This window comes from Lissotriton helveticus, chromosome 5_1 (genome assembly GCF_964261635.1).
Source record: "Lissotriton helveticus chromosome 5_1, aLisHel1.1, whole genome shotgun sequence".
Lineage (NCBI taxonomy): Eukaryota > Metazoa > Chordata > Amphibia > Caudata > Salamandridae > Lissotriton > Lissotriton helveticus.
Window position 1 is genome coordinate 1,336,198,558 of NC_136065.1, and position 21,490 is coordinate 1,336,220,047.

At 46.6% G+C, this 21,490-nt stretch overlaps 1 protein-coding gene across 1 annotated transcript in view; it reads right to left on the reverse strand.

Annotated features, from left to right (window-relative positions):
- Nucleotides 1-21,490, reverse strand: part of IGFN1 (immunoglobulin like and fibronectin type III domain containing 1) — a 392,344-nt gene that overhangs the window by 56,960 nt on the left and 313,894 nt on the right. The window contains exon 20 of the mRNA XM_078644199.1: nt 8,390-8,582. Within this exon, the coding sequence (XP_078500325.1) occupies nt 8,390-8,582 (193 nt within the window). The remainder of the gene's footprint in view (nt 1-8,389; nt 8,583-21,490) is intronic.

The window sequence follows — 21,490 nt, forward strand, 5'->3', positions numbered from 1 at the left end:
TTCCCTACTATCCACGGGGACTGGAGTTGGAATAGTAAATTAAACTATTCACTATCCAGCGCCCAAAAGCACTATGCGTTGTAAAGGTATTCGTTGTAAATACCGCGTTGCAAAGGCATGCGATGTAAAAGTATGCGTTGTAATGTCATACATCCACTCCAGCCATCACAATCTACCCCACACCATGCTACCCCACTCCACTTTACCCCACTGTACTCCAATCTGCCACACTCCACTCCAATCTATCCTACTTCAAAATACCCCACTCCAATATATCTCACCAAAATCTGCCCCAATCTACCCCACTCCAACCTACCACTGTCTACCCTACTCAATTATAATCTACCCCACTCCACCTCAATCTACCCCACTCCACCTCAGTCTACCCCAATCCACCCAAATTCAATCTACTCCACTCTAATCTACCCCACCGCCATTCCAATTTAGCCCGCTCCACCCCATTCCACTTTATCACACTCAACTCCAATCTACACCACTCTACTCCACTCAATTCCAGCCTACCCCACTCAACTCCACTACTACAATCTACACTACTTTTCCCCGCTCCACCCCAATCTACCGTACTCCACTCTACCCCAATCCACACTACTACACGCTACCCCACTCCAATCTACCCCGGCATACCCAACCTCACAAGATACCACTAACTTTTAGCTATGATGAACAGCAGCCACACTGCTAAAACACTTTGCCAAAGCCAATAGCCCATGCAGACCTATTGGCTTGGCCAATGCGTGTTGCTTCATGGAACTAACATAGTTCAGATGGAACAGTGACAGCATTTCTCAATAGTAAATTCATATGTGCTCCTTTCCTATAGAACTTGGAAGGCTCAAACTTACAAAAATATTTAAACACTGTATGTCACAATTCAGTGCAGGAAACATTATAAACATACATTGTAAACAGCCCCCATTATAAAGCTTAATATTAATTCTTTAAATCATTAGAATACCTTGCATTCCAACCCACTTCACACTCACTCTGCTTAGAGCACTTTAATTAAATGAGCCTAAAATCTATTCCATGAAACACTTATAGTGCCCCAGGCAACAGCCTCTGTCATGCCAAAGTCAAAGTCAAAGTTTCTTTATTCGGTTAAAATTTAAAAGCACAGATACATCACAGCTACCTATTATGTATTATACATTATAATTGCGACAGACATTTAGACATAAATCCAGTTAAAAAGACCAATTGCCATCCGTTTGTACGCCGCCAACTAAGAACACCCTTGGCTTTCAAATAAATACATTAAAAAGTTTGTCACATACCAAAATGCATAAGTTTATAAAATTCATTTGACATAAAAACTTAAAAAAGGGAGAAGAGAAACAGTACTATGTTTGGAGTCTATTTCTTCGCCTGATTGCCCCAGTAATATAACTAGCAACCCCAAAGCATACAACCGGGGAACCGAGCATTTGCAAATAGGCTAACGCTGGCCTGACTTGCACAAAATGTGCTCTCTTAACAATGGTAGAATGAAATTCCTGCGTAATATTACATAAAAGTCACCGAAAAAAAACATATGGAGGGTATTCTGCTCCGAAAAATTATCACAGGGGCATTGACCCAGAGACCCCTTTTTTGAAAAGCCTTTTGGGAATGACAGCAGCCAGGGGAGCATGTTATACTTGAACCTAGTTAACACAAACAGATGGAACGGTTTGTTTATGTAAGTTAATTAAGGCTGTATTTCTCTACATAAACTTAACATAACAAAGCTCCTCACCGAAGGTTTTACTAGTTCCGCCTCCTCCCTTGCTGATGTCACCCTATTTAGGAACTGGTTCTTCATAGCTCTAATGGCTGCTTTGCTAAGAGCTCTTGGTTTAAGAAATAACTCAGAACAACCCATTAAATCCAATTGTGTCCTTACATAGCGAATCCACGGAATATCAGATCCTCTATCCAAGGACACACAATCTTGGATAATCAACTGATTCAGGTTTGGTGGTGACTGTGCCCAGATTCTTAACCAGCATAATAATGGGGCAACCGCAATCTGGTCTGAGATAAAACCGGCACCTAGGTCCTCATGGAGATTATAAATTGGAGTGGAGGCTGGGAGCGATAGCAGTCTACGGAAAAAATCATTTTCTGCTTTCTGTATTTCACCAGTCTCCGCATAAGCCCATATGTCGCTCCCATATGTAACCATCGGGAGGCAATTAGCATTATAAATCTTCATGAGGGCCGGAAGCGGTTTGGAACCTATCCTTTTTGCCAATTCTAATAGTGACCCAGTCGCTCTAACTAAAGTATTCTTTTTATGAACACGCTGCATAACCCATGATCGCCTTTCATCAAAAAGTACGCCTAGATATGGGAAAGTGGGGACTTTTGTAAGTTCATTGCCCTTACAATAAAACTTAGTATTTTTAGCCCGTCCCTTTCCGATACTCATAGAGTGTGACTTCTTGAGGTTAGTAATTAGATTTAAAGAATCCATAAAATCGATAAAAGAATCTAAAAGGGATTGTAGCCCCTGCGACGTCCTAGCCACCAATACAGCATCATCTGCATACTATAATGCCGGAATCATTTTTGAACCTGCCCTGGGGATGTCCTTCCAGGAAGAGATTAGAGCGTCACCCAATTTATTAATATAGAGTGTAAACAGCAGGGTTGCAAGAATGCACCCCTCTCGTACTCCTCGTTTCACTATACATTCCTCAGTTAGGCTTCCATTTTCATTATAGTGGACAGCCGCCGAAGTATTTTCATGGATGACTACCAGAAACAAAATCAACACTGGTTCTAGCCCAATGCAATGAAGGGAAGCCCAAATTTTTTGTCTGTTTACAAGGTCGAAAGCGGTGGATAAATCCATAAAGGATAAATGGATGTCCCCCCGCTTAGCGACCGTGTACTTCCCTATAACTAGATGTAGGTTAAGGCGTTGTCCTGTCGTGCCCTTTCCCTGCCTAAACCCATACTGCAGGTGCGATAAAATGCTATTTTTGTCCAACCAATCTGTTAGATGGGTGAGTACGGCCTTCCCCATTATCTTAGCTGCAGAGTCCAGAAGAGAGATCGGCCTATAACAGGCCGGATCATCTCTTGCACCCTTTTTAAAAATTGGAATTATGACAGCTTTAGCCCAGGACTTGGGGAAGCCGACCTTTGTCGCAGCGTTAAAAACAAGTGTCAAAAATCTGGCCCAAACACTAGGATCGGCCCTATAAAGGTCTGCCGGTAACCCATCTGGGCATGGCACTTTACCCTTTGATTGGCGACATGATCGCCTCAGTCACTTCCTCCTCTGTAAAACGCACACTTAAAGCGTGGATATTGTCCCCTTGTACAGATGACACCTCTTGGCTCACATCAGTATATATGCCGCTAAAATGTTCAACCCACTTTTCTGGAGGGATAAGACAGTCCGTAACTGAATTAGATGTTTCATTGAACATTAGGCTGTTAACTACTTTCCAGAATCTGGAGCTGCTAGATAGGACGCTTGCTTGACTAAGTTCCTCCCAAACCATTTCTTTTAGCTGTAATTTAATTTTTTTATTGCAGATTTATAAGCCCTTCTAGCTTGCTTGACCATATTTACGTCCCTTATGGGTTCCTTCAGGGCCCCTAGAAGTGTAGTGTGCGCGGTAGCACATGCTAAATCAAACCAATTTTTGTATTTTTTGGGTCTTGCTTTGCAGCGTAGCGTCAAGTTAGTAGCTACCTGCTTCGTAATGCGGTAATAAGCACCTATGATTTCAAGTGGGTCGGAGTCCACATTTGAGCATAAACTGAAATCCTCTGGAAGCCCTCTATATAAGTTTCAAGGAAGTTATTAGGTGTAATTGCCTCCCATTTTAATCTCCGAGCTTGATCCTTAGTAGCAATAATGGAATTTGAAATAAGAGCCAGCGATTTCCCTGTTTCAAAAGCCCGGATGTGAAGGATCAGAGTGAGGGGATTATGGTCACTCAAACAACTATACGTGACACAAATTGTGCCCAGTAGTTCAATCAACGGGCATGAGACTAAAATGTAATCAATAATGCTTCCATGTCCCTGCCCTGAATAGGTCGGGACTGGAGGGGAAGTGTCTGTTTGTTCCGGGCAGAATAGATTAAAAGCACATAAAAGACTCTCTAGATAGGCCCCGCACGTTGTGTGTTCAAAATGAGTTGTCCCCTGGGGTCTATGTTCCTCTTCAATCCCTTGCACACAGTTGGATGGACAAACGTGAGTGTTAAAATCACCAAGGATTAACAATTGGTAAGGAGCGTCATTTTTGGACTCAAAATCATCCAGAAAGGTAGTTAGAGATATCAAATGCTCCAGGTCGTCTACTCTTGTATAAGAATTATAAAAGTTCACCACTAATAGACCAGCTAAGTTATCGCCTACAAGTTTAACAGCTAAGATATTAGAGGTATGGGTCACTATCAGCTTGGGCCTATAAAGCAGTTTAAGGCTAATCAATATCAAAAGACCCCCCCTTGATCTCTCCATAGATGATGGCACGGCATTTTTCCCAAAACAGCAAAACCCGTCCAGATGATATGAGTCCTGTGAATCCCAGGTTTCCTGGAGCGCAATAATGTGGTGCTTTCGAAGTAACGACTCCCAATTTGTGTCCCCCCTTTTTGAACGCAAACCGGCTATATTCCATGACAGAATTTTTACTTCAGATCCAGTTTCAGGCCACTCCAATTGATTACCTTCAGTTTCCATTGGTGGGACGGAAACGGGATGTGTAATATGAATAGGAGTCACCGGTGTGTAGTCAGGCATTAAAGGACAGGGTTCTATGTAGGGGGGCCTCTATAAAGGTGTTACCTGCTTGAAGTCACCCCTGATCGTCTAAATTTGACAGGGCCTCAAATCTATTTGATACTACAATAGACGGAATAGTCTCCCCATATGATCTCGATAGTGGCCGATAAAAATACCCCAATGGTAAAGCAGCAATGGAGGTAACGGGGGAAAAATGGTCTTGTACCTCACGAATCATTTGTGCCACTCTAGGACATCGAAAGTTAACAATGACACAATCCCCCCCAATCTTTTTCTGGGATCTTCCAAGCCATGCAACTCTGCGCACCATGACAATTTTATTAGCTAATGAAGGCCTAAATCATTTATGTTTGGCCAGCCAGTCCACAGATTTATTTTTTAGCTGCGTCCAGGATTCCGGTTGGTCCGATCTTAATGGAGGAACATTGGCCAAAACTACAATAAGAGGACTTGCCGCCGTGGTAGATCTATGACATCTTGCGTATGTTTTAACAGTACATTTCCTGCTAGAATACTGGTTAGATTTTGGCCTCCCCCATGCCCCACTAATGGAACATTTGAAGGCCCAGGGAGATCATTAGGTGTTTGCGATTCAGTAAAACTTGTAAAAAGGGGTTGTTTCTGCCGCTCACACCCCTGCTGAGAAATACCAACTAGCCTGCTCTGCCCCACCAGTTCAGTTCTCCCAGCTTGGGTCGATGGGATTAGTGCATGATTTGTGCCATTTGTGCTATCTGCAGCAGTGTTGGTTAATTGTTTAGCCAAAGTTTCGCCTGGTTCTAAGCCCCCTGGATGAGTGGTTAAAATACTACCTCCCCCATGGGCTTTCACCAAATTTATATAATTCTTTTCTTCTGCAGTTTTTGCCAAACGGGCAACTTTTTCCTCAATTTGCCCTAATTTGGTCCAAAAGGGTGCAAGAATTGTTAGTTTTAGTGTTTCCATTCGTTCCAGTGGTCCATCACATTTTCGGGATGGGCCGTCCCAGATTTAGATGACTGTGGTAAATTATCTTTCTGATACTTGCCTCTCCCTTTATCTTTATTTTGGGCCCTTACTGCAAAACTTCCCTTTGTTCGCTTTGCCAAAGGTTGCCCCACTCCACCTACGACCCCTATGCTTTCTATGGATGGTCTCTTTGGCCTAGTTACCTGATTATCTTGGGCTTCTCTTTTATCAGTATGGGAGTTGATCACAATATAGGGTGTAAGTGGAGCCGAGGGAGCGACAAGAATCTGTGGGGTAGTGGGGATCACCATGGGTCCGTGTGCAATGTCATATGCAGACATATTCAACGAAGTAGTACACATCTGAGCCAATGCCAGACGCTCCTGAGATGTACTCTGGTGCATCTCGTCCGTACCCCCTGTATGTATTCCGGTTGATCAATAGTTGAGTGGTTAACAAAAGTTGCGGCTACGACGGGTGACTTAACCTCACTTATTGCTCCCATGGATGATCTTTTTTGTGCCGCATAAGCTCCCAATGAAAGCCTTTTTTCCGTGAGCTGTATCTCATGTTGGAGAACCGATTCAGCCCTACTCAAAAAGGCATCCAATGTACCTACCACCCCACCCCCAACTTTCGGGCTCCCAAGCTTCTGTTTTGTGGCCATAAACCCCCTCCTATGGGCTTTCCAACGCCCCGCCACAAAGTGAGAAGCTTATCCTCTGAAACTTTGCCAACAGTTAGTCCAAAGTCACAAACAAAAGTTCCGCTTACTTATATTCCTGGTGCAGATGTTAGAGGTATGGCCCGGCCCAGCCCAGCCTCCTCCTGGCTACGACGGGCACGGACAGGTTGCGCCCTTGACCCGGGCAGCGCCCGGGCATGCCCGCGCGCGTCCCGTGCTGCGGGAGTCTCCGCGTCCTTTTAAGCACCGCCCGGCGCTTGGAAATAACGCCTCAGGCGAGCGCCCACCGGGAATGCTGGCGTTTGCAGTTTCGGGGTCTCGGGAAAAAGACAACAGGGCTGATACGGCATCCAAAGAAGAGCGATTCCTCTATTTTAAAGCCCCCGTTTATGACAGCAGGTAGGTTGGCAGCTTCAATCCCAATCTGTCATGCATTACAGTACAGACTCAGAGAAGGTCACATTTTTGCATATTTATGATGATCAGGAATGAATGGAGACAAACATTATTTCTCCATTGCAGTGGCTGTGCTACTCTGTTATAATATTAATAATAAATCCAGATTTACAAAGCACAACTCATCGTACCCTAAGGGTATCCAGGTGGTGGGGGCTGTCAGGGAGATTAAGGGCCAGTTGTAGGTCACCAAATACCGGTCGGTAACGGGTGATTTCGGCGTTACCGACCGGTATTTGGTGATTGAGATGTAGGGGGCCTATATTTTACAGAATCAGTAAATTTACGATTCGGTAAATTTACTGATTCTGTAAAATACCGATTCGGTAAATTTACCGAATCGGTAAATCTATATGTAGGTGGCACTGGAAACAGTGCCACAGGCCCCTAAGAATTCGTTATTTACCATGTAATACTATTGCATGGTAAATAACGAATTCCTGTGTACATGCACATCTGTGCATGTACACCTGTGCCATGTGGCACACCTACATGCCCTGAGGGCATGTATGTGTGTCACATGGCACACAAGCCTGAATCAGGGGTGCAACAGGGTGTCAAAGTGACACCCTGTCCCCCTTGTCAATTCGGTAATTTTACCGAATCGGTATTTACTGATTCGGTATTTGCCATAGGTTCCTATGGGCCTCAAGGCCCATAGGAATCAATGGCAATTACCGAATCGGTAAATACCAATTTGGTAATTACCGAATATTCCGGATTCGGTAATTGACTCGGTAAAAATACCTACATTCCGATTGCCAGTTCTTAAATACCGAATCGGTTTGATTCGGTATTTAAGAATCGGTAATCTGGGATTAACTACATCTGGCCCCATGTGAGCTGTTGCCCAGAGTCACATGATGCTGAGCTGAGCTGCCACCTGGGATTGAACTGCAAGCCCCGCTGTCCAGAGCAAGGCGCTCTACCCGCTGCGCCACACCTCTCCCACTCTGTCCACTTGTCATCAGTGCTCCTTGAATGGGCCATTAGAACACTTATTGGTTGATTCTAATTGCCCTCATGCCATCATGGAAGACTACTCCAAGCAGAAGGTTACAGCCTGAGCAGCATTCCGAAGCATTCCCCTCTAACCCCAGCTCTAAAGCTACAGACTAGGCAGAACATGTTGAATTCTACATTATAAGGTGAACTACAAAAACCTTAGCCAGTGAGCATGGGAGGGTCTGAAAAGTTCCTGCACCTGTATTAGTCTAGCAGAATAGGATATGATGTGTATGGGGTGAGATCGATCCTCAAGGGCATCCCAGTGCTCTGTACACCTTCCTCTTGGTGCCACCAACACCCTCCAAGGAGAAGCATCTCTTCCTCACTCAGCCTCCATTCATATTGCTCTTTGGTTGATCTTTTGCATATGTTCAATGAGCACAGTCCTAATCTGCCAAACGTGCAGCCACTTGATGTCCTGCAAGTGAATTGTACATCAGATGCGGACAATGACTACGCTAAAATTGTGAATACTATTACTTGACATCCCCAGTTGTACCAGACATGACACTATCGTACCTGCTACTTGGATTTCAAAGTTGAAGGACTCTTTTCCGAAGTAGTTCTTCAGCATAATGGTGTAGATTCCACTGTCAGCGTAATCAGCACAGGGGATTATGAGCTGAGAAAGGCCTTCTCTGCTGGTCACTGTGGCCCTGCGCGATAGTGGAAGGCCATCCTTCTTCCAAAGTACTTCTGGTTCTGGAGAAGCCTAAAGTATAGGAAAACGTGTTACCAAAGCACTTATCAAAGATACCAGGGTATCCTACAACATATAGGGCGCATTTTTCCTGTTTCCGCCACAGCACACCATAAAACGGGTGTGCAGGGCGCAAAGAGTGAAAGGGCTTCCTATTAACATAACATGTGTATTTGTAAAGCGCACGTATCACCCAAGGGTCTCAAAGCACTGAATAACAGATGTATATTGTTACCAAACTTAATGGTACTAATTTTATTGACATCAGATGTATGAAAGGCTGAGTAGACCCACCGGTATTAGAACCTGTGACCATGAGGTTTAACACAGGCCCCTACAGTGGATGCATCAGTCCACTGAGCCTCCAGACCCAGCTAATTACATTGAATGCGCTGCCCCCAGGGCACCCGCGAAGTTGTGCTGCCCTAGGGGAAGCTCATTCAAGAGAAATATGGAGTGGCTTTGAAGCCGCTGCTCCTTGTTTTTCTGTGCACACGGCAACCCGTCTGTACTTTTAAGAGTGGAGAGAGGTCCCCTTTTAGGCAGGTGCAGTGAGTGACTGCATATGCCTGCAAGGGGATGTCTGGGGAGTCCATAGGACCCCCTTTTCCCCTTCCAGAGGACTGCCATCAGGGGACACACTGACAGTGCACCTCCTAACAGTTTCTTTACCTCTGCGCCTGCGTCTATAATACAGTGCAGGTGCAGAGGCAAAGGGATTACCTCATTTTCATGGGGTCATGCACCCATGCAAATGAGGGTATGCCCTCTAGTGATAGCGCTGGCTCTATATGTGCACCAGCACTATCTGTATTACAGGATGGGCTGCACAAGCGTCTGCGGTCCTTTCTGTAATACAAAAGTGTCCCGTTGGAGCACAAAGCGGGTGAACATGACCTTGCATAATACAGCCCTTGTTGTCTGTTCATATTGACATACAACTCTATACAATGTTTTGAGACAATGCTATGTGTCCCATTGAAATAGCACACATTCTCAGTTTCAGAATGCAGCCCTATACTGCATTGGTTTGAATGCCATGAAGGGCACACTTGCTTCAGCACCCTAACTGAAATTTGTAAACAGGTCATTGGGGCAGTTATGATCTGCTCTGGTCTTGCTGTTGTCCATCAACATCTGTTCCAGTTCAGCCTTGCCAAATGTTGAGAGGAAAACCAGGACTGTCTTGTTCTTTTGTTTTTATTTTTTGTGGGTTTTTTTCTTTTTAAACATGGCTATTACCTCTCTTAGGGCAGGTGAGGGAGAGGGCCACATCTTCACCCCAAACCATTTAGCAAGGTGGGGGAAAGCTGAACAAAGACCCATGACCCCTGAATATTGTCACAATTTCGTCTTCTTTTAAATTAATGTTGGTCTAATGAATAAGTCTGAGTTGCCTCTAAGACACATAAGAAGGTACCCTATTAGAATGAGTCCCATGGGACACCTGTTATGTATATACACATGGGAGACGTGGTATGCCAGAACAGCAATTAAATGGCCATAGTGTTTTCCACCTTTGGAAGAAAAGTCAATTGCCTATATTTAGGCAAGATGGGAGTTATTGTCAATTACACTGCATGATGGCCTGTGGATGTATAGGGGGTTGGCACATCTGTGTCTCTATTTGCTGCCCAGGTGTCATTTATTTTTGTTCCTTTGCTCTAGGGCAAAACGTTGTGGGTTTAGGGGGTAACATCTACCAATTCTCAGGATGACTTTGGGGTTGTTCATAATTTAGTATGAAGAGTAAGGGACATTCCACGCTTCATCTCTGGGCAAGGAAAGCAATGTGGGATCTATCTCCCATTTTTTGCATTTGGGCAAGGCGAGGGAGGAGTTTTAGCCTCTCATTATCCTGGCGAGGAAGGAGTTTGGTATGAAGGCCTTTGATCTCTCCCCTGCCGGTCAGACAGGCCGGAAGAGATCTTGATAATTTTATGTATGATGCAGTTTCTGTGACTTCTTACCCTTTTGTGTACAGTGCATATGCAACTGGATGAAAAATCCACTAACCCATTGAAAGAGAAAAAATCACAAAGCCTACATGATAAAACAACTAGCCTCTCTTCTTAAATTAAAGAACTCAGGTCACATCTCTTCATTTCTCAAATGTCTTTAATGACTTTCAATTGAACACAGAGTAAAATTCTTTGCATGGTGTGAGGAGGAGCAGGACGTACAGTCTGAAACGCCAGCAATGGAACATTTTCCCCATTACCTTTCCCCGTCTTCTCTCATGTTTTTGCAGAGCTCGACCGGGGAGCGCTGGCCCTTTAAGGCGTCAGGCTTCCCGGAGGAATCGTACAGGTCACGTGGGGCGGAGTTCTTCAAAAGGGATGCCGCCGAGGAAAGTAGTCGTTCTACAGGAACAACGGACGAAGAACGCCAGGAAAGGACGCTGGCCAGAACCTTCTCGGTATTGCCACGGGAGAGCACGGGAAGCCTACACCAGGAGAAAGCTGACCCGACGGAGGAAACGCACCGGAGCAGTGAGGAAGCCGAGGACGGAACAGACGGGCAGCCAGACCCTACCTGGCAACGCGACAACTCGAGCCACGGCCCTGGATGGACGTGGCTCCACAAGGTACAGGGCGCATTTCCTCGGTTTGGGGCCGGCCATTGGAGGGAGCTAAGGGCGGGGAAGCACAGAGTAAAGGGCCGGTCTTCAGCGTAAAATAGTAGCGCAAGCATGAATCACTGGTGACGGTCGAGGTGACAGCCCCCACACTTCCCCTGGCCTCCTGCGTCAAATCCTATAGACTCCGAACGACCCCCTTACAGGTTTCTTTTGTTCTTCTTTCCTTTTTGGGTATCGGTGTTCGACGGCCATCAAACCTGACATTCAAGTCCCGCTTTGTTAGGAGTACAAGAGAGGTCCTACCCGACTACAAGGACCAGAAGACCTTGCACCGGAAGAGTGTTGTATCTTGGTTGATAGACTGTTTGTGGAAAGACTTTAATATACAAACTGTTTCTTCCCCCCTAAAAACCCCTGTTTGGTAATAAAACCCACTGAACTAGATACCATTGACTCCTGGTCTGCTTCTCCACCACCCGACACGTGGTGTCCGAAGTGGGATCATAGGCCGCCTCCACAATGGAAAACCTAATTCAGCAGTTGATTCGGGGACAGGAGAAGTTAGAATGGGCAGTGGAAAAACAGATGTCCTCTGCCAATGCAGACCGGGAACTGATAAAAGATTGACTAGCAAACCACGCCGACCAGATGTTGAAGGTGGCGGACGACCGCAGGGATCTAACCACCCAACTGCAAATATGAGCGGGTACTGGCCCTAACGTTTCCCTCCAAAAATATGCCACTGGGGAGGATCCCGATGCGTTTCTTCTCAATTTTGAGAGGGAGGCACGAGCCTCCGGTTGGCCCGAAGCTAAGTGGCCTTTCTTCCTTGCCCCTCTCCTAACAGGAGAAGCCCAAGCTGCTTACCAAGTGGCTAACCCCAACGGTAACACCCCCTATAAGGAAATTAAAGAACTTATCCTAGACCACATGGGCATGGATGCTGAGGCTTACAGGGTAAAGTTCCGAAAAGAGAGAGGCACGCCATCTGACAATCCAAAAACCTTGTACTTCAAGCTAAAGGCAGCTGCTGATAAGTGGCTACAACCCCAGAACCATTCCAAAGACGAGATCATGGCAATGATATATCTGGAACAATATCTCGAGGCTCTCCCATATCCAATTCAGTGGTGGCTTAAACAACACCATCACCTCAGCCCAGAACAAGCAGTAGAGATGGCCACAATGTTTTACAGAGCGCAACCTAGGGCGTTACCTTGGGACACAGACAAGACCCAAAAACCCATAGGCAGTGGGATTAAACAAGAAAAGAAACCCATCAACCCAGCCCTAGAGCCTGTGAAGCCTAAACCGTTCAAATTAGACCCACCTCCTCTTCACAATCCACAATGCTTTGAATGTGGAGAATGGGGTCATATCGCTAGGAATTGTCCCAGGAAGAAACCGCAGGAAGAACCAATGGACATTGGATGTATACCACGTTCCATTCTATACTCAGCAGAATTGGGTCCTAGTTTTCACGTAAGTGTACAGGTAAAAGGGACAACAATAAAAGCTCTACTTGATTCAGGATGCAAACAGTCCGTTATTTTGCAGTCCCTAGTGCCTCCTTCAAACAGGGTGAGGAAGGGAACGGTTCCCATTAGATGTGTCCATGGGGATGTGAAGGCCTATCCCTTGATAGGGATTCCAGTAACACTTCCTACGGGGCAGACCGTACACGTTAGGCTTGGGGTTGTTCCTACTCTACCTGAACAGATGATAATAGGGCAGGATAACCCGTCTTTTTTGTTCCTTTTACAGGAAAGGTTACAAAAGCATCCGTTTTCCCCAAGAACCCGTCCCACTCTCCTCACTCATGCCCCATGGCTCCTGGATACCAGTTTTAGGTATGCCCAAAAAAATTACCCAACACTGAGGCCGGCTTGGGAACAGGCAGAGCAGGCCTCTTCGTCCTATCCTTCTTTTCTGATACAGAATGAGTTGTTGTATAGGATAGGAAAGCAGGGAGACACCCCTCAGTTGTTAGTACCTCAGGCATTTAGGGAGCAGGTCCTCTTCTTTGCACATTCACACCTGTTGGCTGGACACCGGGGCGCACAAAAGACAATACAAATGGTGTTACAACATTTTTACTGGCCAGGAATATTCGCACAGGTCACTAAATTCTGTCAAGAATGCGAGGTCTGCCAGAAAAAGAATCCGTAAAAACCCCCGGCGGTTCCCTTGCAGCCTCTTCCGGTTGTAGGCAACCCGTTTGAAAGGGTTGGAATGGATCTTATTGGGCCCCTTCCACGCACAAAAAAGGGTCATGTGTATGCCTTGGTTGTGGTGGATTACGCTACGAGATATCCAGAAGCCTTCCCATTAAGAACTCCTATAACTCAGAACATTTCAGATAAGTTGATGGAATTGTTTTCACGGGTTGGGTTTCCTAGGGAAATACTCACTGATCAAGGGACCCCTTTTGTTTCAAAGTTAATGAACCAAATTTGTAAAACACTAGACATCTCCCATATCAAGACTTCAGTCTACCATCCCCAAACGGATGGTTTATGTCAACGCTACAACGCCACTCTTAAACTGACCCTAAAGAAACTCTTATCTGTAGAAGGGAAAGAGTGGGACATGTTGCTTCCATTGGCCCTATATGTGGTACAGAGTCAGGTACAGTCAAGCTTAGGCTGTTCACCCTTCCAACTACTGTATGGAAGAGATCCCAGAAGTCTTCTAGAAATTACTAAAGAGGTTTGGGAGCAAGAAAAGGAAGAGGAAACAAAATCCTTTCCTGACTATACCAGAGGTCTGCGCTCCAAGCTACACAAGTTGAGGGAATTTGCTGATTCCAATCTAGAAAAGGCCCAAACGAAACAACAACTACTGTACAATAGAGGGAAGAAGTGGAGACAACTGTCCGTGGGTGACTGGGTTTTGGTCCTTTTGCCTGCTGCCATAGGGAAAACTAAATCAGGATGGCAAGGCCCCTATAAAGTGACAGAAAAGGTCCGTTTAACGTCTTAGAAGATACAGGTCAACCCCAGAAAGTTCCAACTATACCACATAAATCTTATTAAGAAGTGGCTAGGGCCCCTTCCTCAAGACGTACAACACATCGAGGACCTCTCCTCTTCCACATCCACATTGAAACAATTGGTCATTAACCAAGAATTAACCAAGGAGCAGGAGAACATCCTTCAGAACACCCTAGCCCCTTTTGCACACATCTTCTCTGATTTGCCCGGGAGAAACATTCTAGCAGAGCATACTATTAACACTCAACCAGGAAAAATAGTGAAACAAAAGCCGTATAGAATACGGGCTGCGAGAAGGATGGCAATAGAGAAAGAAGTAGATATCATGCTGCACTTAGGTGTTATCAAACCCTCAAAAAGCAACTGGTCTTCCCCTATAGTATTAGTGCCAAAACCGGACGGTTCTGTCCGCTTCTGCATTGATTTTCGCGCTGTGAATTCCATATCAAAGTGTGATTCCTATCCCATCCCCAGGGTGGACGAGCTAATAGAGAAATTAGGAGAAGCCCAGTTTATCACTACACTTGACCTTACTAAAGGTTATTGGCAGGTGCCGCTTAAACAGGAGGACCAAGAAAAGACCGCTTTCGCCACCCCTAGCGGCCTTTACGAGTTCACGGTCCTACCCTTTGGGTTGCATGGGGCACCTGCCACTTTTCAAAGATTAATGAACCAGGTATTGCAAAACCACCAGCAATATTCCTCAGCCTACCTGGATGACATAGTCATCTTCAGTCCTGACTGGGACACCCATCTCCAACACTGTACCCAGGTGTTTGCCGCTCTTCAAGCCGCTGGCCTGCATGTTAATGCAAAAAAAATCAAAAGCCGGGTTTAGGAAAGTAAAATACCTGAGCTATCTTTTGGGTACTGGAGTCATAGAACCTCAGTCAGAGAAGGTGAAAGCTATAGTGGAGGCCCCTTTTCCATCTACAAAAAAGGAAGTTAGGGCGTTCCTGGGGCTCCTTGGATATTACAGGCGCTTCATACCCCAGTATTCTGAACTAGCAACGCCCCTAACGGATTTACTCCAAAAGAACGTCAAAACCAAGGACCTTCAACAACCCACATCTGCTGCTAGGAATGCCTTCCAGGAATTAAAGATAGCCATAACTTCTGCTCCTGTTCTCCGCTCTCCTGATTTCTCGAAACCCTTCCTACTACACACAGACGCGTCAGAGCATGGTCTGGGTGCCGTGTTGTCACAAAATTCACCTGAAGGCATTGAACATCCTATCCTTTTCATCAGTCGGAAACTGTTTCCTAGGGAGCAGAAGTATCCTATAATTGAAAAGGAGTGCCTTGCTATTAAGTGGGCTATTGAGAAACTCCGATATTATCTGGAGGGTGCCCACTTCCTACTCTTTACGGACCATGCCCCTTTACAATGGATGAGTCGCAATAAGGGGAACAATCCGCGTGTTCTCAGGTGGTTCCTCTCGTTGCAACCTTACTCTTTCGAGATTATCCACGGGAAGGGTACTGAGAATGCGAACGCTGACTTCCTTTCCCGGTTTCCATTGTTCCCTGACCGTGAACAATCTGGGGTAGGGGTGTGTGAGGAGGAGCAGGACGTACAGTCTGAAACGCCAGCAATGGAACATTTTCCCCATTACCTTTCCCCGTCTTCTCTCATGTTTTTGCAGAGCTTGACGGGGGAGTGCTGGCACTTTAAGGCGTCAGGCTTCCCGGAGGAATCGTACAGGTCACGTGGGGCGGAGTTCTTCAAAAGGGATGCCGCCGAGGAAAGTAGTCGTTCTACAGGACCAACGGACGAAGAACGCCAGGAAAGGACGCTGGCCAGAACCTTCTCGGTATTGCCACGGAAGAGCACGGGAAGCCGACACCACGAGAAAGCTGACCCGACGGAGGAAACGCACCGGTGCAGTGAGGAAGCCGAGGACGGAACAGACGGGCAGCCAGACCCTACCTGGCAACGCAACAACTCGAGCCACGGCCCTGGAGGGACGTGGCTCCACAAGGTACGGGGGCGCATTTCCTCGGTTTGGGGCCGCTCATTGGAGGGAGCTATGGGCGGGGAAGCACAGAGTAAAGGGCCGGTCTTCAGCGTAAAATAGTAGCACAAGCATGAATCACTGGTGACGGTCGAAGTGACAGCCCCCACACTTCCCCTGGCCTCCTGCATCAAATCCTATAGACTCCGAACGACCCCCTTACAGGTTTCTTTTGTTCTTCTTTCCTTTTTGGGTATCGGTGTTCGACGGCCATCAAACCTGACATTCAAGTCCCGCTTTGTTAGGAGTACAAGAGAGGTCGTACCCGACTACAAGGACCAGAAGACCTTGCACCGAAAGAGTGTTGTATCTTGGTTGATAGACTGTTCGTGGAAAGACTTTAATATACGAACTGTTTCTTCCCCCCTAAAAACACCTGTTTGGTAATAAAACCCACTGAACTAGATTCCATTGACTCCTGGTCTGCTTCTCCACCACCCGACACGTGGTGTCAGAAGTGGGATCATAGGCCGCCTCCACAATGGAAAACCTCATTCAGCAGTTGATTCGGGGACAGGAGAAGTTAGAATGGGCAGTGGAAAAACAGATGTCCTCTGCCAATGCAGACCGGGAACTGATAAAAGATGGACTAATAAACCACGCCAACCAGATGTTGAAGGTGGCGGACGACCGCAGGGATCTAACCACCCAACTGCAAAAACGAGCGGGTACTGGCCCTAACGTTTCCCTCCAAAAATATGCCACTGGGGAGGATCCCGATGCCTTTCTTCTCAATTTTGAGAGGGCGGCACGAGCCTCCGGTTGGCCCGAAGCTAAGTGGCCTTTCTTCCTTGCCCCTCTCCTAACCGGAGAAGCCCAAGCTGCTTACCAAGTGGCTAACCCCAACGGTAACACCCCCTATAAGGAAATTAAAGAACTTATCCTAGACCACATGGGCATGGATGCTGAGGCTTACAGGGTAAAGTTCCGAAAAGAGAGAGGCACGCCATCTGACAATCCAAAAACCTTGTACTTCAAGCTAAAGGCAGCTGCTGATAAGTGGCTACAACCCCAGAACCAGTCCAAAGACGAGATCATGGCAATGATATATCTGGAACAATATCTCGAGGCTCTCCCATATCCAATTCAGAGGTGGCTTAAACAACACCATCTCCTCAGCCCAGAACAAGCAGTAGAGATGGCCACAATGTTTTACAGAGCGCAACCTAGGGCGTTACCTTGGGACACAGACAAGACCCCAAAACCCATAGGCAGTGGGGTTAAACAAGAAAAGAAACCCATCTAACCAGCCCTAGAGCCTGTGAAGCCTAAACCGTTCAAATTAGACCCACCTCCTCTTCGCAATCCACAATGCTTTGAATGTGGAGAATGGGGTCATATCGCTAGGAATTGTCCCAGGAAGAAACCGCAGGAAGAACCAATGGACATTGGATGTATACCACGTTCCATTCTATACTCAGCAGAATTGGGTCCTAGTTTTCACTTAAGTGTACAGGTAGAAGGGACAACAATAAAAGCTCTACTTGATTCCGGATGCAAACAGTCCGGTATTCTGCAGTCCCTAGTGCCTCCTTCAAACGGGGTAAGGAAGGGAACGGTTCCCATTAGATGTGTCCATGGGGATGTGAAGGCCATCCCTTGATAGGGATTCCAGTGACACTTCCTACGGGGCAGACCGTACACGTTAGGCTTGGGGTTGTTCCTACTCTACCTGAACAGATGATAATAGGGCAGGATAACCCGTCTTTTTTGTTCCTTTTACAGGAAAGGTTACAAAAGCATCCGTTTTCCCCAAGAACCCGCCCCCCTCTCCTCACTCAAGCCCCATGGCTCCTGGATACCAGTTTTAGGTATGCCCAAAAAAATGACCCAACACTCATGCCGGCTTGGGAACAGGCAGAGCAGGCCTCTTCATCCGATCCTTCTTTTCTGATACAGAATGAGTTGTTGTATAGGATAGGAAAGCAGGGAGACACCCCTCAGTTGTTAGTACCTCAGGCATTTAGGGAGCAGGTCCTCTTCTTTGCACATTCACACCTGTTGGCTGGACACCGGGGCGCACAAAAGACAATACAAATGGTGTTACAACATTTTTACTGGCCAGGAATATTCGCACATGTCACTAAATTCTGTCAAGAATGCGAGGTCTGCCAGAAAAAGAATCCGTATAAACCCCCGGCGGTTCCCTTGCAGCCTCTTCCGGTTGTAGGCAACCCGTTTGAAAGGGTTGGAATGGACCTTATTGGGCCACTACCACGCACAAAAAAGAGTCATGTGTATGCCTTGGTTATGGTGGATTACGCTACCAGATATCCAGAAGCCTTCCCATTAAGAACTCCTATAACTCAGAACATTTCAGATAAGTTGATGGAATTGTTTTCACGGGTTGGGTTTCCTAGGGAAATACTCACTGATCAAGGGACCCCTTTTGTTTCAAAGTTAATGAACCAAATATGTAAAACACTAGACATCTCCCATATCAAGACTTCAGTCTACCATCCCCAAACGGATGGTTTATGTCAACGCTACAACGCCACTCCTAAACTGACCCTAAAGAAACTCTTATCTGTAGAAGGGAAAGGGTGGGACATGTTGCTTCCATTGGCCCTATATGTGGTACGGAGTCAGGTACAGTCAAGCTTAGGCTGTTCTCCCTTCCAACTACTGTATGGAAGAGATCCCAGAAGTCTTCTAGAAATTACTAAAGAGGTTTGGGAGCAACAAAAGGAAGAGGAAACAAAATCCTTTCTTGACTATACCAGAGGTCTGCGCTCCAAGCTACACAAGTTGAGGGAATTTGCGGATTCCAATCTAGAAAAGGCCCAAACGAAACAACAACTACTGTACAATAGAGGGCAGAAGTGGAGACAGCTGTCCGTGGGTAACTGGGTTTTGGTCCTTTTGCCTGCTGCCATAGGGAAAACTAAATCAGGATGGCAAGGCCCCTATAAAGTGACAGAAAATGTCGGTTTAACGTCTTTCAAGATACAGGTCAACCCCAGAAAGTGCCAACTATACCACATAAATCTTCTTAAGAAGTGGCTAGGGCCCCTTCCTCAAGACGTACAACACGTCGAGGACCTCTCCTCTTCCACATCCACATTGAAACAATTGGTCATTAACCCAGAATTAACCAAGGAGCAGGAGAATACCCTTCAGAACACCCTAGCCCCTTTTGCACACATCTTCTCTGATTTGCCTGGGAGAACCACTCTAGCAGAGCATACTATCAACACTCAACCAGGAAAAATAGTGAAACAAAAGTCGTATAGAATACCGGCTGCGAGAAGGATGGCTATAGAGAAAGAAGTAGATATCATGCTGCACTTAGGTGTTATCAAACCCTCAAAAAGCAACTGGTCTTCCCCAATAGTATTAGTGCCAAAACCAGACGGTTCTGTCCGCTTCTGCATTGATTTTCGTGCTGTGAATTCCATATCAAAGTGTGATTCCTATCCCATCCCCAGAGTGGACGAGCTAATAGAGAAATTAGGAGAAGCCCAGTTTATCACTACACTTGACCTTACTAAAGGTTATTGACAGGTGCCGCTTAAACAGGAGGACCAAGAAAAGACCGCTTTCGCCACCCCTAGCGGCCTTTACGAGTTCACTGTCGTACCCTTTGGGTTGCATGGGGCACCTGCCACTTTTCAAAGATTAATGAACCAGTTATTGCAAAACCACCAGCAATATTCCTCAGCCTACCTGGATGACATAGTCATCTTCAGTCCTGACTGGGACACCCATCTCCAACACTGTACCCAGGTGTTTGCCGCTCTTCAAGCCGCTGGCCTGCATGTTAATGCAAAAAAATCAAAAGCCGGGTTTAGGAAAGTAAAATACCTGGGCTATCTTTTGGGTACTGGAGTCATAGAACCTCAGTCAGAGAAGGTGAAAGCTATAGTGGAGGCCCCTTTTCCATCTACAAAAAAGGAAGTTAGGGCGTTCCTGGGGCTCCTTGGATATTACAGGCGCTTCATACCCCAGTATTCTGAACTAGCAACGCCCCTAACGGATTTACTCCAAAAGAACGTCAAAACCAAGGACCTTCAACAACCCACATCTGCTGCTAGGAAGGCCTTTCAGGAATTAAAGATAGCCATAACTTCTGCTCCTGTTCTCCGCTCTCCTGATTTCTCGAAACCCTTCCTACTACACACAGACGCGTCAGAGCATGGTCTGGGTGCCGTGTTGTCACAAAATTCACCTGAAGGCATTGAACATCCTATCCTTTTCATCAGTCGGAAACTGTTTCCTAGGGAGCAGAGGTATCCTATAATTGAAAAGGAGTGCCTTGCTATTAAGTGGGCTATTGAGAAACTCCGATATTATCTGGAGGGTGCCCACTTCCTACTCTTTACGGACCATGCCCCTTTCCAATGGATGAGTCGCAATAAGGGGAACAATCCGCGTGTTCTCAGGTGGTTCCTCTCGTTGCAACCTTACTCTTTCGAGTTTATCCACCGGAAGGGTACTGAGAACGCGAACGCTGACTTCCTTTCCCGGTTTCCATTGTTCCCCGACCGTGAACAATCTGGGGTAGGGGTGTGTGAGGAGGAGCAGGACGTACAGTCTGAAACGCCAGCAATGGAACATTTTCCCCATTACCTTTCCCCGTCTTCTCTCATGTTTTTGCAGAGCTTGACCGGGGAGCGCTGGCCCTTTAAGGCATCAGGCTTCCCAGAGGAATCGTACAGGTCACGTGGGGCGAAGTTCTTCAAAAGGGATGCCGCCGAGGAAAGTAGTCGTTCTACAGGACCAACGGACGAAGAACGCCAGGAAAGGACGCTGGCCAGAACCTTCTCGGTATTGCCACGGAAGAGCACGGGAAGCCTACACCACGAGAAAGCTGACCCGACGGAGGAAACGAACCGGAGCAGTGAGGAAGCCGAGGACGGAACAGACGGGCAGCCAGACCCTACCTGGCAACGTGACAACTCGAGCCACGGCCTTGGAGGGACGTGGCTCCACAAGGTACGGGGCGCATTTCCTCGGTTTGGGGCCGCGCATTGGAGGGAGCTAAGGGCGGGGAAGCACCGAGTAAAGGGCCGGTCTTCAGCCTAAAATAGTAGCGCAAGCATGAATCACTGGTGACGGTCGAGGTGACAGCCCCCACACTTCCCCTGGCCTCCTGCGTCAAATCCTATAGACTCCGAACGACCCCCTTACAGGTTTCTTTTGTTCTTCTTTCCTTTTTGGGTATCGGTGTTCGACGGCCATCAAACCTGACATTCTAGTCCCACTCTGTTAGGAGTACAAGAGAGGTCGTACCCGACTACAAGGACCAGAAGACCTTGCACCGGAAGAGTGTTGTATCTTGGTTGATAGACTGTTCGTGGAAAGACTTTAATATACGAACTGTTTCTTCCC